We start from the raw sequence: 18,138 nt of genomic DNA on the forward strand, positions 1-18,138 counted from the left end.
CAAACTGCTGTGATTTCCCATAATCCTCTGCTTCATCGGTGCACTCAGAACCCCCACTAACATCCCCACCAGCACAGTGTGTGAAGCGTCAGGGTTTGCTCTGCTTTGTGGCGGGTTCAGCTCTTCAGCTCCCTTTATATAAATAGAGAGAGAATCAGTGGGTCATGTGACTATATCCTAACCAATTAGGTTTCGAGCATGACCTGCGGGGGGTCAAGCACCTGTCTGATGAAAAGCACGGGGCGACTGCAGGTGAGTCTGAACACAGTACCAGTAAAAAGAGCTCAAAATGACACACTGAAAATGATTTTGACTGGTTCCCAAGATTTTTATTACATTAGTGAATACACAGAGTCTTGAGGGTGTATGTTTTAATTAATGTGTATTTTAACATCCAGGTGTTTTTGTTTTACCAACTAAGTGTTGAATCTGGATTATTTTCTGTCAGAGATTCTGTTGGTAGAGCTTCAACAAAGCGCATTAAACACTGAGGGCTCTGTTCTGATGGTCCATGCGCAGAGCGCAAAACGCAGGGCGCAAACGCTTTCAGGGCATGTCAGAACGCATTTTTGATAATTTACGGACGGGAAAATCCGCTTTGCGCCATGGCGCATGGTGTAAAAGGGTTGTGTTTATTTTCTTAATGAGTTATAGGTGTGTTTTGAGAATAAACCAATTCTCCTATTCCCTTTAAGAGCCAGCTGCGTCGCGCCAAGAACACATTAGCTATTTACAGGATGTAAAGTAAACAGAGCATCTACTGCGTGAGAATGAGGGATAGTGGATCTTTCACTTTCGCTCTTGGATAGGGAAACCTTTACGTACAGACATCAATTAGTCTATAAATAATTAATCTGCTTTTGTTAAGCGCAAAAATAATTTCAAAACTATTTCTAAATTCAGTTCTAATTTCCAGCAAACGAATAAATGAACAATAATAACAAAATGTGCTCAAAAACCTGAGTTATATCCTAAAACACATGCTGTGCCCCATATGGTCTTAAACCTGACAGGTGGACAAATCTAAGCTTGTTTTTAATAAAACAAATATAAATATGGATATAATAAATAATACTGCTGATAATAATAACATTATACAAAAGCAAATTGTTATGAATGAACTGAAAAAGCCTCCCGAGATGAAGAAGACATAAAAGCAGTGATTTTTCATATTTATGTAGGCTAGAAAATAATGTTTTGTAATATTTTAATCCTTTATATTTATATCCTATATCTATTCTTATTATATCCTATATATATCCTTAATATTTAATTTTTTCATATGTAAAGATATTTGCCTATTGCTCTCTTGTGCGTATTAAGCAGTGTGTAAGCGAGGCGCAACTCTGTGCTGGAGTTTAGACCGGGTTAGTTTTGGTCTAATGAAAAATCTATTTTAGTTTCTCAAAATAGCAACGCGCCAGCGGTCCGCCTCAGAACACCTTCCTTTTTAGACCAGAACGCCTACGGGTGCACATATGAGCGCTAATGCATTTGCTATTTAAACAGCGTAGCGTAACGCCTCAAAACGATTCTTGCGCCAAGCTGAAACTAGCAAACAAGTATTGCACCGCGTCTTGCGCCACATTGCGCCGGGTGTATGATAGGGCCCTGAGATTCAGTTTGAAGATTCAGTGATTCTCTCAGTCTAAATGACTGCAAGTTAATCAAATGAAGTATCTTTGTTGATTCATCAAAAACAATCATGAGGGCTTTTGAGAAACTTTTCACATTTAATTATTTGCACATTTATTTCAGCATCAAGACAAGTCATATTTAATGTTAATGTCAAATTTGAAGTGTTTTCTTTTGAATTTTAACTTATTAACGATAAAGTTGTTTTTGTTATTGTTATATATCTTTATATATGTATTTTGTCTGTATTGATCTTGCCGTGTAAAGTCGCTTATGTGTTAGCGACTAATCAAAGAAAGTTTTACCATCAGGTTCAAACATTGCTCACATTTATTCATGATTGATATGCATTAATGCAGCTCATAAACTATTAACTTTGGAGGATTTTATATTAAGAACTATTAGGGGGTTTGTTCTGTTTGTTGTGTTTGTTGAATTATACAGAATATAAAAAAATGCACTCACCGGCCACTTTATTAGGTACACCTTACTAGTACTGGGTTGACCCCCTTTTGCCTTCAGAACTGCCTTAATCCTTCAGGGCGTAGATTCAACAAGGTACTGGAAATATTCCCCAGAGATTTTGCTCTATATTGACATCATTGTCATGTTCAAGAAACCAGTCTGAGATGATTCACGCTTTATGACATTGTTCGTTATCCTGCTGGAATTACACTGTGGTCATAAAAAGATGGACATGGTTGCCAAAAATACTCAGGTAGGCTGTGATGTTGATGCTCAATTGGTACTAATGGGCCAAGAAAGTCTCCCCCACAACATTCCACCACCACCACCAGCCTGAACCGCTGATACAAGGCATGATGGATTCATGCTTTTATGTTGTTGATGCCAAATTCTAACCCGACCATCCGAATGTCACAGCAGAAATGGAGACTCATCAGAGCAGGCAACGTTTCTCCAATCTTCTATTGTCCAGTTTTGGTGAGTCTGTGTGAATTGTAGCCTCAGTTTCCTGTTCTTAGCTGACAGGAGCGGCACCCGGTGTGCTCTTCTGCTGCTGTAGCCCATCCGCCTCAAGGTTGGCCGTGTTGTGTGTTCAGAGATGCTCTTCTGCAGAGCTCGGTTGTAACGAGTGCTTATTTGAGTTACTGTTGCCTTCCTATCAGCTGGAACCAGTCTGGCCATTCTCCTCTGACCTCCGGCATCAACAAGGCATTTGCACCCACAGCACTGCCACTCACTGGATATTTCCTCTTTGTCAGACCATTCTCTGTAAACCCTAGAGACGCTTGTGCGTGAAAGTCCCAGTAGATCAGCAGTTTCTGAAATACTCAGACCAGCCCGTCTGGCACCAATAACCAAGCCACGTCAAAGTCACTTAAATCCCCTTTCTTCCCCATTCTGATGCTTGCTTTGAACTGCAGCAGATCATCTTGATCATGTATAAATGCCTAAAGGCATTGAGCTGCTGCCATGTGATTGGCTGATTAGAAATTTACCAGGTAGTTGGACAGGTGTACCTAATAAAGTGGCCGGTGAGTGCATATACACATTCTTTTTTATACTAGGTAATACTTTTACGTAATACTTTTTTGTATAACCTTTATAAGTTTTGCGTAAAGTAAGTACACAGCTGCACACTTGTTTATCTATATTTGAATTTAAAAGTTGTAATATTTTGTTGTTGTTGTGGTTTTAAGTAAATAAAATAAAAAACTTTGTTAATTAGCATGTGCAGTTAAAGTGCTGTTCAACAATGCAGGAAACATTTTCACAGTTTTTCCTATTGTGTTTTGTTTTTCCCCCAAAAAGTCGTGTTTCTTTTAGTTTGGCTGGATTAATATATATATATATATATATATATATATATATATATATATATATATATATATATATATATATGTGTGTGTGTGTGTGTGTGTGTGTGTGTGTGTGTGTGTGTGTGTGTGTGTGTGTGTGTGTGTGTGTGTGTATGTATGTATGTATGTGTGTGTGTGTATGTATATATATATATATATATATATATATATATATATATATATATATATATATTAATCCAGCTAAGGATCAATATTAACTAACAGCTAACATCTAAGGTCAATATTATTAGCCTCCTTAATATTTTAATTGTTTTGATTGGCAACAGAACAAACCATTGATGTCCAATGACTTGCCTAATTAACCTAGTTTCTAATTTACTTTAAACTGAATGCTAGTATCTTGCAATAAACTAGTAGAATATTATGTCACTGTCATCATGATTTAAAAGCCTTTTCTTCTTTCCATTTTATAGCACTTGGTAATTTTTTTAACATTCGTGTGTGTGTGTGTGTGTATCTCAGGGAAAGATGATGTGCTGGACATCGAGATCGACTCCTACATCCACTGCATCAGTGCGTTTGTGAAGCTGGCTCAGAGTGAATACGCTTTACTGACCGAGATCATTCCTGAACACCACCAGAAGAAAACCTTCGACTCGCTCATTCAGGTCAGGGCTGTGTGAGTGCTAATAACCCTTGAATTTGAACCTAGTATTCTCTCAAGGTATGGAAAAAATGCAGGGGGGTTGTGAGGGGGTGGGGTATACATTTATAATCTATAAATCCTGCATTTGTCCTGACGTGAGTTTGAACGTGTCTGTCATTATTTAATAACACATAGTAAACAATCTGCATCTCTCATTTTCAAAATAAAAGTCCCACATACATAGTAAGTTGAAAATAAACCTACAAAGAACTAAGGGAGGAAAGAGATCATTGTTGTCTCACTAGGAAATGTTGTGGCTTATCAAACGTGTATTAATGATCCCAACATATCAGTCTGTGTTTTGGCTAGTGATCTCCTGATGACGTTTGAACATGACTTAAAGTACATGCAGATGATGCAGGCGTGGCCCGTGAGTCACGCAGCAGTCTGCCTTGTGTTTTGATTGTCAATCGGGATTGTACACTCATGCAATTTACACAAGAATGAGAAAACAACAGTGTCTGAGGCTCACAGTATGGCCTTTTCCATATACTGTCTTATATCTCTTGTTATTCGACTTATTATTTTACCCCTGATTTTCTTTATAGGGAGAAATGTCAGTTTTAATGACATTTAGGAGAGTCAATGACAGTAATTCAGGGGTTTTCAAAGTGTGAGGCGCGCCTCCCCTGGGGGGCGCCAAAGCATGTCAGGGGAGGCGCAGGAAAAAATATAATATAATAAAAATATAATTATTAAGTTTAATTATTATATGTATTTTTTATTATATTTAAACGTTTATTATATGCCTGCTAATACATTGGGTCGGTTTCTGAGACCCACCCCGATTCAAAACTGTAATGAAGTTCACGGCCCTTTGGCCGCCGGGAAGGAGGCGGAGAACCGAAGCAGTTTTAAAGTGACAGTGACGGCAGCTCCATCTAAACCAAAACAAACGGACGGCAGATCCTCACGGAGACTGCCGTCAAACTGAAAGCAAAAGTAAAATATGTTTGGGTCCGGTCCTCTCTCGGCTTCCTCTGCCCTTGTTCCTCCTTTTATGATCCAGAGCTCCTTCCGTGGGATCTGAGGCAGGTGCGCACCGCAGGTGGATCCACTTACGCGGTGGCCTCACTCCGTTCCCACGGCGCTCGGCCACGCCCCCTCGCCACAAAAGCCTTCAAGTTCAGGGCTTAAACCCAAAAGACAACGATATGATGATCAGTATTTGAGTTTAGGATTTACGTGGACAGGACCAGCTGAGGAACCACGACCTTTATGTGTGGTTTGTCAAAATATTTTGGCAATGACAGCATGAGACCCGCTAAACTTCCACTGTTTTGACTGGGACGGACAGTTCTTGGAACTGTTCTATTCATATTGAACCATCATCCTAGTTTTAAAAACGTTATATTAAAATGCTTGTTATTACTCTGTAAATAATTGCACTTTCATGCAAATGATGATAAAAGTGAGTTAACAGTCTGACATCTGTCTGTGTCTTTATATATATATATGCGTGCGTGCGTGTTTGGGAGGAGGGGGGCGCCAATGGATAAGTTGTGTCAAAAGGGAGGCCCACTGTCTTAGACTTTGAAAAACCCTGCAGTAATTTAATACACTTGGGGCAAATATGTGGTTGACATTTTTCCTTAGATTACCATACTGTGCTACAGAATACTAAAACAAAAATCATCTGGTATATCATAGCATGTATATGTATGCAAATATCTAATTTGCTTACATATTATTTAAATGTATAATTTTAAATGTAAAAAAATGTGTAATTACACCCAGAAAGTGCTTAAAAAGTGCTTAAATGTGACCATTCGTGAGTGGACCTGCATGTGTGTTGACTCCCAGCGTTGTGTGTTTGCAGGAAGCGCTGGATAATTTAATGCTGGAAGGTGATAATATCGTGTCTGCTGCGCGTCGAGCCATCATGAGACACGATTACTCCGCCGTTCTGACCATCTTCCCCATCTTACGGCATCTCAAACAGACCAAACCAGACTTCGATGCCACACTGCAGGGAACAGCGGCGAGCACCAAAAACAAGCTGCCGGCGCTCATCACCTCTATGGAGACTATTGGAGCGAAAGCACTGGAAGAGTTTGCTGACAGCATTAAGGTTCATTTTACATCTATATTTTTATATTTAATTGTATTTATGTTGTTTGTTAGTAAAATATTTATATTTGTGAATCTTTAATTAATCATTTGTAGTTAAATAAATATTCAAAATGTTTTATTTTGTTTAAATTATTAAAAACAATAATATGTATTATTATTATTAATCATTTAATTCTTCATTATTAATTATTTAAAACAGTTATTTTTACTTATTTTAAAATGTATATTAATATAATACAATAAATAATATAATTTTTGTCTAAGTAGTTTGTTGTTAGTGCTTATATTAATGTTATTATTGTTATTTTGTATTTACTTTCTCCAACATTTTTATTTATTATAAAATTATTACTCATGTATTTTAATAATATTCTGAATAATAATATTTAAAATAATTCTTCATTATTGTGTATTTATAACAATTATTGTTTTTTGTTAATTAATTATTGTTTATTATTTTATTTTACTTATTTAAAAAATGCATATTAATATAATACAACAAATAATATAGTTAATGTATTTTGATAGTCTCTTATTAGTAAATATATTATTATTAATATGTTGTATTTGTTTTCTTTAATAATACTATTTATCATATTATTTTAAATAATGCATTTTAATAATAATTAGAATAATAATATTAAGAATAATACTTAATTATTGTGTATTTAAAACCATTATTATTAATAATTTAATAGTGCATATCAATATAATACAACAAATAATATAATAATTGTATTTAAGTAGTCTGTTATTAGTATTTATATTCATATTAATAATATTTTGTTATATTGTATTTATTTTCTTTAATAATACTATTTATTATGTTGTTGATACATTTAATAATGTTTAAAATAATATTAATAATAATAATTATTATTATTTAATATTTTAATTAAATAAAAATTTAATGCAATAGAATGAATGTAATAATAATTTAAGAATTTATTATTTAATTTTTCTTTTATTATTTAAAAATATATATATTATCTATTCAAGTATATTGTTCATCCATGTGTGTAAAAATATGTATTATAAAAGATTAAAATCAAGATTAAGATCAAAATATAGTCATTTTGTTAAATTAAACAGTTTTGGCCCCTTCCTAAAATGAAATATCACTTGCCCCCTTCTGATCTTCAACCTTTAGTATCAAATTTTAATTTTCATTAATTTGTTCATTTGCTTTTCGGCTTAGTCTCTTTATTATTCAGAGGCCGCCAACTTATCCAGCATATGTTTTATGCAGCGGATGGCCTTCCATCTGCAACCCATCACTGTAAAACACCAATACACTATCATTCACACACATACACTACAGAGAATTTAGGTTACCCAACTCACCTATAGCGCATGTTTCTGGACTGTGGGGAAAACAGGAACACCCTGAGGAAACCCACACCACACACAGGGAGAACATGCAAACTCCACACAGAAATGCCAACTGACCCAGCCGAGGCTCAAACCAGCGACCTTCTTGCTACCCCCCCCCCATCCCCCCCCCATATATTAATTTATAATTTTATATAGGTTTATAAGTCTAATTATATACTTTCATAATGACAATAATTATTCCATATACAGTTGAAGTCAGAATTATAAGCCCCCCTGAATTATTAGCTTCCCTGTTTATTTTTTCCCCAATTTCTGTTTAACAGAGAAATGATTTCTTCAACACATTTCTAATCATAATAATTTTAATAACTCATTTCTAATAATTGAGTTATTTTATCTTTGTCATGATGACAGTAAATAATATTAGACTAGATATTCTTCAAGACACTTCTATACAGCTTAAAGTGACACTTAAAGGCTTAACTAGGGTAATTAGGGTAACTAGGCAGGTTAGAGTAATTAGGCAAGTTATTGTATAACGATGGTTTATTCTGTAGACTACTGGATAAAAAATTTGTTTAAAGGGGCTAATAATTTTGTCCTAAAAATGGTGTTTAAAAAATTAAAAACTGCTTTTATTCTAGCTGAAATAAAACAAATAAGACTTTCTCTAGAAGAAAAAATATTATCAGACATACTGTGAACATTTCCTTGCTCTGTTCAACATCATTTGGGAAATATTTAAAAAAGAAAATAAAATTCAAAGGCGTTCTAATAATTCTGACTTTAACTGTATATTGATTATGTTTTTCTCTCCGACAGAATGATCCGGATAAAGAGTACAACATGCCGAAAGATGGAACTGTGCATGAGCTGACCAGCAATGTAAGATCTCTTCATTGTCCATTTCATGCAGTAAACGTACTCAAAGTGGTGTTTTATTATAAATAAATGTCTTCTCCTAATGTATTTTGTCAGGCAATCCTGTTTCTGCAGCAGCTGCTGGATTTCCAGGAAACAGCAGGAGCGATGCTGGCGTCTCAGGGTAAAACACAGACTACAGAAAAACAGACATTACATACAGTTGAAGTCACAATTATTAGCCCTCCTGTATGTTTTGTCCCCAATTTCTGTTTAACGAAAAGCAGATTTTTAAAACACATTTCTAATCATACTAATTTTAATAACTCATCTCTAATAACTGATTTATTTGATCTTTGCCATGATGACAGTAAATAATATTAGACTAGATATTCTTCAAGACACTTCTATACAGCTTAAAGAGACATTTAAAGGATTCACTGGGTTAATTAGGGTAAAATTAGGGTAATTAGCCAAGTCATTGTATAACAGGGGTTTACTCTCTAAACCAGCCCTGCTGAAAAATCTAGGTTAAACCAGCCTAGTCTGGTTGGCTGGTTTTAGCTGGTCGACCAGGCTGGTTTTAGAGGGGTTTTGGCCACTTCCAGGCTGGTTTCCAGCCATTTCCAGCCTGGTCTTAGCTGGTCAGGCAAACCAGCTTGACCAGCCTAGCCAAGCTGGGAGTCCAGCCAAAACCAGCTATGTCCAGCTTAAACCAAGCTGGTTTTAGCTGGATTTGGCTGGTAATTTTCCAGCCTGACCAACTAAGACCAGGCTGGAAATGGCTGGAAACCAGCCTGGTAATGGCCAAAATCCCTCTAAAACCAGCCTGGTCGACCAGCTAAAACCAGCCAACCAGCCTAGGCTGGTTTAAGCAAGATTTTTCAGCAGAGAGGGGTGGCCAATCCTGTTCCTGGAGATCTACCTTCCTGCAGATTTCAGTTGCAACCCTTATCAAACACACCTGTCTATAATTATCAAGCGGATTTCGGGTCCTAATTAATTGGTTCAGGTGGGTTTGATCAGGGTAGGAGCTAAACTGTACAGGAAGGTAGATCTCCAGGAACAGGATTGAGCACCCCTGCTCTAAACCATCCAAAACAAATATAGCGTAAAGGGGCTAATAATATTGACCTTAAAATGTTTTTAAAAAATTAAAAACTGCTTTTATTCTAGCCAAAATAAAACAAATAAGACTTTCTCCAGAAGAAAAAATATTATAGGAAATACTGTGAAAAAATCCTGAATCTGTTCAACATCCTTTGGGAAATATTTGACAAAGAAAGAACAAAATCACATAACAGGAGTGAATAATTTTGACTTCGGCTGCAAATATTCTTGGCTTATTAATGACACATTATACAGTTGAAGACCAGATCTAAGCTGTATACTGGACTGCTGAAATGTCTGTTCTTATTGCATTAATGTTCATAACACACAGGCTACTGTCCTCATCCTTCTGTCTCCTTATTTGTCATCTTTTCACATTTCCTGCAGTCTGCATTTCTTTTTTCCTTTTGTTTTTTGTATTTTTTTTCTCAAGGTGATATTCTGGAATTATGTTATAAAAATCATATTCAGCTATTTTCCCCTCGACCTTCACTTTCCATCCTGCATATAATAACAGTTTAGTCTCTAATTGGCAATAAACTGCTCAAAGAAAAATAGAGGACGCACATTTCTTTATATTCTTGCTTAATACTTTGTTCATTACACTATACTGTGAACATTAAAATAAATACCAAATAGCATTTGACTGAAATCAGAAATTGCGGTCTACTTTTACTCGTATTACGCCCCAAGTCTAGGGGAAAACAACATGGGCATAATAAACGAAGAAAACAAATGTGTTTGGGTGGTGGATTTCCCAATCAAAACAAAAACTTAATGCAAAAGATTTCCTTCGGTCGACAACCAAACTCAGACACTCAGTTGAGAGTATATAAATATATTTATTATAGAAAAATTTAGTAAATATATATGAGCATCTCTTCAGGGTGGCCACAGGCCAAAATAACAAACAACAGAATGTATAAAGTAAATGCACTACATTACCTAATTATATATATTTTTTTAAATACAGGAAGCTTACCTTTCTCCCTAAACATAAACAAAGTCAAAAGTAATCAAATAAATAGGCAGGCCACCCCTACACGCTCAAACTCTCCAAATTAGGTAAACGTATGAATAATGGTACAAAATTGATTGTTGGTCGTTGGCCGGAGGGCTAAGGGAAATCCAAGAGCTCCACTCCCAGCACCGAACGCAGCACAAATGAGTTCCCCTAACCCTGCCGGAGGCTCCTTTTTATACAGGCCTCCGAGACCAGCAGCCAATCAGAACACGGGATCACACCGGTAGAGGAGCCTATAGGATAACAGAAAAACAACACGAAGGCGGGACAAAAAAAAAAGACATGCAATTCGCAATAATAAATAAATAAACTTCAGTCGTAACACTCGATTAATACTTCTTGTTCTATTTTTTATTAATCGATTATTTTAAAATGTACATTAATATAATAGAACTTAATACAGTACTGTTGTATTATAATAATGAAATAATATAATATAAATGATTTGCTATATTTTAGTCTGTTATTAGAACTTTTGTTAGAATTATTTTATATTGTGTTTGTTTTATTTGATAATATTAATAATAATAGTCTTGTTTCTGTCCAAATATCTAAAAATTCTTAAATTAAGAAGCATTTTCTAGACGGGCAAAAAGTATTGTCTTGTTTTAAGAACTAATATGTCAAAAGTAAATGAGTTTTTTCTTAAAACAAGCAAAATAATCTGCTAATTGAATGATTTTGTTAGTATATTAGCTAAAATCCTGAAGCATGAAATAAAAAAGAATCACTTTTGGGTTTGCAATGCAAATTCAATTAGATCCACGTGTTTGGCAACAAAGCAAGTCTCTCATTTACTAAAATACAGAAAATATTACTTTACAAATGGTATTGTAAAGAAATCATATAAACATTTGCATGTTAGTTAGTTAATAATTGTGCTAAAATTAATATAAAAACTAAATAAATACATATTTACACACATTTACACACATCAAGTAAATAAATAAACTATAATGTGTGTGCAAATTCCACGTGGGCCTTGGGTTAAATCTGCTGAACACTTTTGCTTCATGATCATATAGCCAGTACAAATCCTCATACTGAACATTTAAATAATTTGCATGTCATTATGTAGCTCCTCCCCCTCAGCTCCACCCACTCAGCTCTGCCTGCCTGTCGCATGATCTTGCTCTCTTTCATCCTGGCTGCTGTAAGTGGTTGAGCTCTTCACTAACCAAACTATTTTAACTTCTTGCCCTTTGCCTCTTTCTCTTGTTCTCTTTCTCTCTCTGTTCTGCTTTGCTTCTGTCCTGTAGTACTGGGGGACACTTACAATATTCCTTTAGACCCCCGAGGTAAGAGTCCAAGAGTCCTGTGTTCTCAGAGTCAACATGACAAGCAAGAGGACTGCATTTACTTCATTTGTCTGTGCTGATTTGATCGTAATGCATACAGTAGGGGTGAAATATTACTGGGTAATGTTATTCTGCGTTGTTTAAATGGTCTTAATTAAATCAGCAGAAAGAATAAGCATTGTTACAGAAAAGATTTAGATGAAATTAAAGGAAAGAGTGTCAATTTGATTTCACGTTGACTTTAAGGAAAACTTTAAACTTTAAGGAATCACTTGTATTTGCTATTAGACAGGCAGAAGTGTTTCAGAAAGAGTTGCAGGCTTATGTTTCTGGGAATGTTTTGTTGTGCTGAATCTGTAATAAAATGTATCTCCTGTGTTTTATTATTGTTATTGACTCTGAGGATCTTCAAATCATTGCCTACAGGCAGCAGTATATGAAGCAATCCTCGGATGCCATTTTAATTCCGAGTATATGTAGAACATTATATATTTATACAACCGTTCTGTCTGGTTCTCAAATCTGATTGGCTGACAGCCATGCAATATTCTGCAATATCAGAACTCCTACAGCCTCTTTACGCTTTGTGTATTACTCCGCCCACATACAGCCAGCAAAAAGCCGACACTACAGATCTAAAGTTTAAAAGATGCACGCTCAACTGTTTAACTGTCAGCTTATGATTTGAATCCGGAAGAAAGTAGTTCCTCATACAAAAGGGTTTTTGAGACTTTCCATGTTTGATTTAGTCTTTATATACACAATTATGCCGTCAAACTGTTGTATAAACGCAATATCACACTCGTAGCAGTGCGATATGGCTGTATATCGGCACGCCTCCCACCAGTGCCGATATACAGCCATATCGCACTGCTACTCGTGTGATATTGCTCATATATTATATAGGAATTTAATCCGAGGCAAAGCCAGTTGAGCTGATCTGAGGCCAGTTTCTCTTCTCAGAAAATGAGTATATGTTTATTTCGATTTTTTTTTTTTGTGGTAAGTTAATGTATATTATTGAGGAAAAAAAATACAATTCAATGCAAGTATTTAGGTTATGAGTTATTTAGATTCAGTGCTGTATAAATAGTCTGCGTCAGGCAGAATGAAGTGAGGATTTACTGTGTGTTGATCAGAGAAAAGCAGCTGAAATGTCTGTGTTGTGATTTACAGAGAGCAGCTCTTCAGCCAGCAGCTACAGCTCTGAGTTCAGCCGCAAACTGTTGAGCACATACATCTGTAAGATACTCACACAAACAACACTCACATCTTTCTATTGTGTATTTGTTTACAGTTTCTTTTCCTAAGGATCACTTATAATGTTAATAACGGTGTTATTTTAGCTTTTAATGATCATTTTGTGCTGTCTGATCTCTCGGATGTTTAGAATTAAGTAATTTATGCTGCGTATTTTTATTTTTAATTCATGCATGTTTTGTTTTGAGTGCTGAAATTTACTGTACATTTTATAGCAGGGATGTCAAAAGTCGGACATGGTGTGCCGGTGTCCTGCTGACTTTAGCTCCAACTTGCTTTAACACACCTGCCTGGAAGTTTCTAGTACACCTAGTAAGAGCTTGATTAGCTTGTTTAGGTGTGTTTGATTGGGGTTGGAGCTAAACTCTCCAGGAGGACCGATTGTGGACAAACCCTGTCTTATAGTCATGAAGCTCTTTTGTATTAGTTTATTAAGTTTTTGTATTAATTAAAGGTGCTGTATGTCAGTTTTTAACTCTTTTAAAGCATAAAAACACTATAATATGTTTGTGGATATTTCAGAAACATGCTCAGTGAACATTCGTTATCTGAAAAACAATGCTGAAGTCAGATATTCTGCTTTGAAATGTGTTTTACGTGCTAGAACGTCTGTCTTTGTTTTGCTCATTTAACCCGCCCAATGCTAGTTTAGCCAATTATATTTCAGCACCCCCTGTTGCCTTTGTGGAAAACAGCGAATTTCATTCTTTCAGTCATAAAGGCTCTCTACGTGACAGAAATGCGCCCTCCGGTGGTAAGTAGCAGACTTAGGAATGAGACACAGATTCAGAGTTCCACATGAGGTTATTAATTAGCAAATAATATCAATATTATGAGCGTAAACATTAGGTAAGCAGGTTACATTGTAAACCCGTGTCCTAACAACATGCTACGTGATGTAGTGGCAATTTTTCTTTAATGAGGCTTTCTCTGTGGTAAAGAAGACAAAGTCTTACCCAGGGTGTCTTTTCAAAGTTTCATTCTTTATATAAAGAAGTTCACAATCATACAGCAACGACAGATTCTGCAGAGTGAAACACTGAAAACAGAGTGTGCTCTCTCTTATATCTGGTTTCTTCCTTGTACTGCCTAGGAGATCACTTCTAATCAGGCCATACCACGTTTACGTTAGCTGTCTCTCCGCTTTGACCCATGCCTCTTTCACACACCGTATATCAAACAGTCTATCATGGTAAAGCATAGGATGAAGGACAAGGGAAATTAATATAAATGAATTTCCATTACAGTGATGTGATGCGCAGTGATCAGCATTTTGCCTGTTTGCACCAGACGAAACACGTCAGAAATGTAAATACAGCCATTCAGCAGCACAGAATAGTGCACTCACTGCACTCTAATGCAATTATGAGGTTTATAATGTAGTTAATACATATTAAACCTCTTTAACATTATTAAATGTAGATGCCGAATCACTGGTATGTGTTGGTTTGGAGTCACAGTTCTGAAGTTCAATCTCAGATGCTTAATTTTATTTCCCAGATCTGAGGTGAACTCTGCTGCTGCTCTCAGTAGGATGGCAAAAAATGTGATGTAAAATGGCATTCAAACTCACCTTATTAGCATTTAACACTGAATAAAGTGCATGAGGTGTACCTGAGCTGATCGGTTTTCTGTTGTTCAGCTGTGATAAATAGAAGCCATTTTTAAAATATCAATTTCAGGTGTTGGTTAGAACAAAAACTCATTTCAATATGGAGAATGTTCCTTCTGTCACGTGCCGTTGCTCTTATTTAGAACACTGCTTAAATTAGCTTTTAAGCTCGATAGTCAGGCACACGGCTGTTTGTGTCCTCAATCTGGCAACCTGCACTTGCTTTTGTTTTAATTCAATAATACAATAACATGTTCAAATCAAAATCAAATCACTTTTATTTTAACATCATCAGCAGCACGTTTGCTATGATGAATGAAAAGCTTAGGTGCTGGCTCCAGACAGTACAAAATACAGACAGTGAAAAATACAACGACAGTGCAAATACAATTACAGTGCAAAATACAGACAGTGCAAAATACAACGGCAGTGCAAAATACAACGACAGTGCAAAATACAACGACAGTGCAACATACAACGACAGTGCAAAATACAGACAGTGCAAAATACAACGGCAGTGCAAAATACAATTACTGTGCAAAATAGAGACAGTGCAAAATACAACGGCAGTGCAAAATACAGACAGTGCAAAATACAACGGCAGTGCAAAATACAATTACAGTGCAAAATAGAGACAGTGCAAAATACAACGGCAGTGCAAAATACAATTACAGTGCAAAATACAGACAGTGCAAAATACAGACAGTGCAAAATACAACGGCAGTGCAAAATACAACGGCAGTGCAAAATAAAGACAGTGCAAAATACAACGACAGTGCAAAATACAACGACAGTGCAAAATACAACGGCAGTGCAAAATACAACGGCAGTGCAAATACAATTACAGTGCAAAATACAGACAGTGCAAATACAATTACAGTGCAAAATACAGACAGTGCAAAATACAACGACAGTGCAAAATACAGAAATTGACAGCGATATGTACAATGAATAGGTTTCCACATAGTTCAACTGGGTGTCAAACTTACATACTGCACCTTTAAGTTTCTGTAAAAATGGTTTCATAATTGTGCACTGATTAGAAATGTAAAACATCTCACGGAAATATATTTATAATTAGCATTAGTTATTGCATTCATTGTTGTTTTTGAGTTTGTTTTTATCAACAACAACAACACTAAACAAAAATAAAGATTAAAATATATCAGCTTTCATTTATAAATAAAATTAAAATATGAAAATAATAAAAATACTGTGGAAACTATTTAAAATAAGAGTAAATGCTAAAATTACTCAAACCAAATTATAAATGAAAATAAAGCTATATACAAAAGGATATTTGTAGCTTTTTAAAAGCTTTTGGAAATGTAAAATTAAGTTAAATTAAATAAATTGAAGTAGGCTTAAATGAAAATAAATAAAACAAAGTACACTACCTGACAAAAGTCTTGTTGTTGATCCCAGTTGTAAGAGCAACAAATAATAACTTGACCTTTAGTTGATAATTCGTCGGCTTTTCTGATGAATCATCTGTTGATCTGCATCCCAATCATCACAAATACTGCAGAAGACCTACTGGAACCAGCATGGAGAGAAGATTCTCACAGAAATCAGTCAAGTTTGGTGAAGGAGAAATCATGGTTTGGGGTTACATTCAGTATGTGGGCATGCAAGAGATGTGCAGAGTGGATGATCAACATCAACAGCCTGAGGTATCAAGACACTTGTGCTGCCCATTACATTACAAACCACAGGAGAGGGACAATTCTCCAGCAGGATAGCGCTCCTGCTCATACTTCAGCCTCCACATCAAAGCTCCTGAAAGCAAAGAAGGTCAAGCTGCTCCAAGATTGGCCAGCCCAGTCACCAGACATGAACATTATTTAGCATGTCGGGGGTAAGATGAAGGAGGAGGCGTTGAAGATGAATCCAAAGAATCCTGATGAACTCTGGGACTTTATTAATCAGTGATTTGAGTCAGTGCAGAGATGTATGGATGCAGTCCTCCAAGCTCATGATGGAGTCAGACACAATATTCATTCTGTCTCCACTGCAGCAGGACTTTATATTCTATACTGGACATTATTTCTGTTCAGTGATGAGACTTTAGTCTAAGCAGAGTCAGACCGCACTGTCCTAATGAAATCAGCCAAAATCAAGGCATGATCATATTTTATTGTGCCCAAATAAGCATCATCTCGAGCAGTGTTTCTCAACTAGGTCGCGGGAACATTTTCAGTGGGTCGTAGAGTGTGTGGTCAAAAAAAAACCAAATGTTTAATTTTCAACCTATTTTGCTTAAATAAGACTTTTATTTTGAAATGCACGAGCGACAACTGTACCGTTTGACATGTGAAATTTCATTTAATTATAGCAACAAATATGTCAAAGCGCGAGTACGACCACGAATATGTAAATAATGGATTTGCATACATTGATGACAAAAAAAAGCCTTAAAACCTCACTGTGTCATATGTAGTGTTGTGCTTTTACAAGAGCACTTGTAGAAACCAAACATTTGTCGTTTTTACTTTTAATAATTTGAGACATTTGTTAAATGACAATAATAAAATATTGTTTATTTGTAAGTCTTTGTGATTTTCCTATAATTTATCTGTCACTACTTGTGTATGTTAATAAATAAATACAAATTTATTATAATTACTAAAATTTTATTATAGTCCTAAAAATTTGGACCGCGGGTTGATGACCATGTAAAAATGTGGGTCCCATGGCCAAACCAGTTGAGAACCACCGATCTAAAGGGCCTTTGCCTTTCATATAAGACACTTCTGATACCAAATGATCAACCAGAAGTCAACTTATTATTTGCTCTTCCTAAAACTTGCATAAGCCACAAAACTTTTGTCAGGTATTTTAATTACAACTACAAGAGAAATATTTCACAATTATAATAAAATGACAATCCAAACGCAATTACTAGAACAAAACTTTTAATGTAATCCGTTACACAAGTGGATAATGCTATAATAGCTCGGAGTGAATTGGGAATTAAATATATGATAATAGATAACCATGTTGTTGTTGTGTTTTCAGATAAAGTCCTGGGTAATCTGCAGCTGAATCTGTCAAATAAAGCTAAAGTGTATGAAGATCCAGCCCTGCGCGCCATTTTCCTTCATAACAACTACAACTACATCCTCAAATCCCTGGAGAAGTGAGTTTATTCATTACTGATTCTGATTCTTTACACCGCTTCATCTCAGCGACCAATCAGAAACCAGACCCTCCTCTCAGCACTAGCCAATCAGAAGGCAGCTCTCTGCATAATCATTCACACTTCCTAAATTATCTCCTAATTTAACAAGTCTCATATTTCACTCACACAGATATACTCGCATTCCCTCTCACACACTTACTGTATGCTCTCTCTTACTCTCCCACACACACACACACATGTGCATACTCATACAACCTCACACTTATGTGAGAATGAAAATGGAAATGAAGTGGTGTGTTTG

The 18,138-nt window shown here is 35.8% G+C and overlaps 1 protein-coding gene across 14 annotated transcripts in view; it reads left to right on the forward strand.

Moving 5' to 3' along the window:
- Positions 1 to 18,138, forward strand: part of exoc7 (exocyst complex component 7) — a 52,123-nt gene that overhangs the window by 29,155 nt on the left and 4,830 nt on the right. For 4 of the 14 annotated variants that reach the window (XM_073917536.1, XM_021480048.3, XM_005172977.5 and 1 more), the window contains 7 exon segments: positions 190 to 252; positions 3,939 to 4,084; positions 5,942 to 6,193; positions 8,353 to 8,415; positions 8,509 to 8,575; positions 13,000 to 13,065; positions 17,714 to 17,834. In XM_073917536.1, the coding sequence (XP_073773637.1) occupies positions 190 to 252; positions 3,939 to 4,084; positions 5,942 to 6,193; positions 8,353 to 8,415; positions 8,509 to 8,575; positions 13,000 to 13,065; positions 17,714 to 17,834 (778 nt within the window). 14 annotated transcript variants of the gene reach the window in all.

Source organism: Danio rerio, chromosome 12 (assembly GCF_049306965.1).
Source record: "Danio rerio strain Tuebingen ecotype United States chromosome 12, GRCz12tu, whole genome shotgun sequence".
Lineage (NCBI taxonomy): Eukaryota > Metazoa > Chordata > Actinopteri > Cypriniformes > Danionidae > Danio > Danio rerio.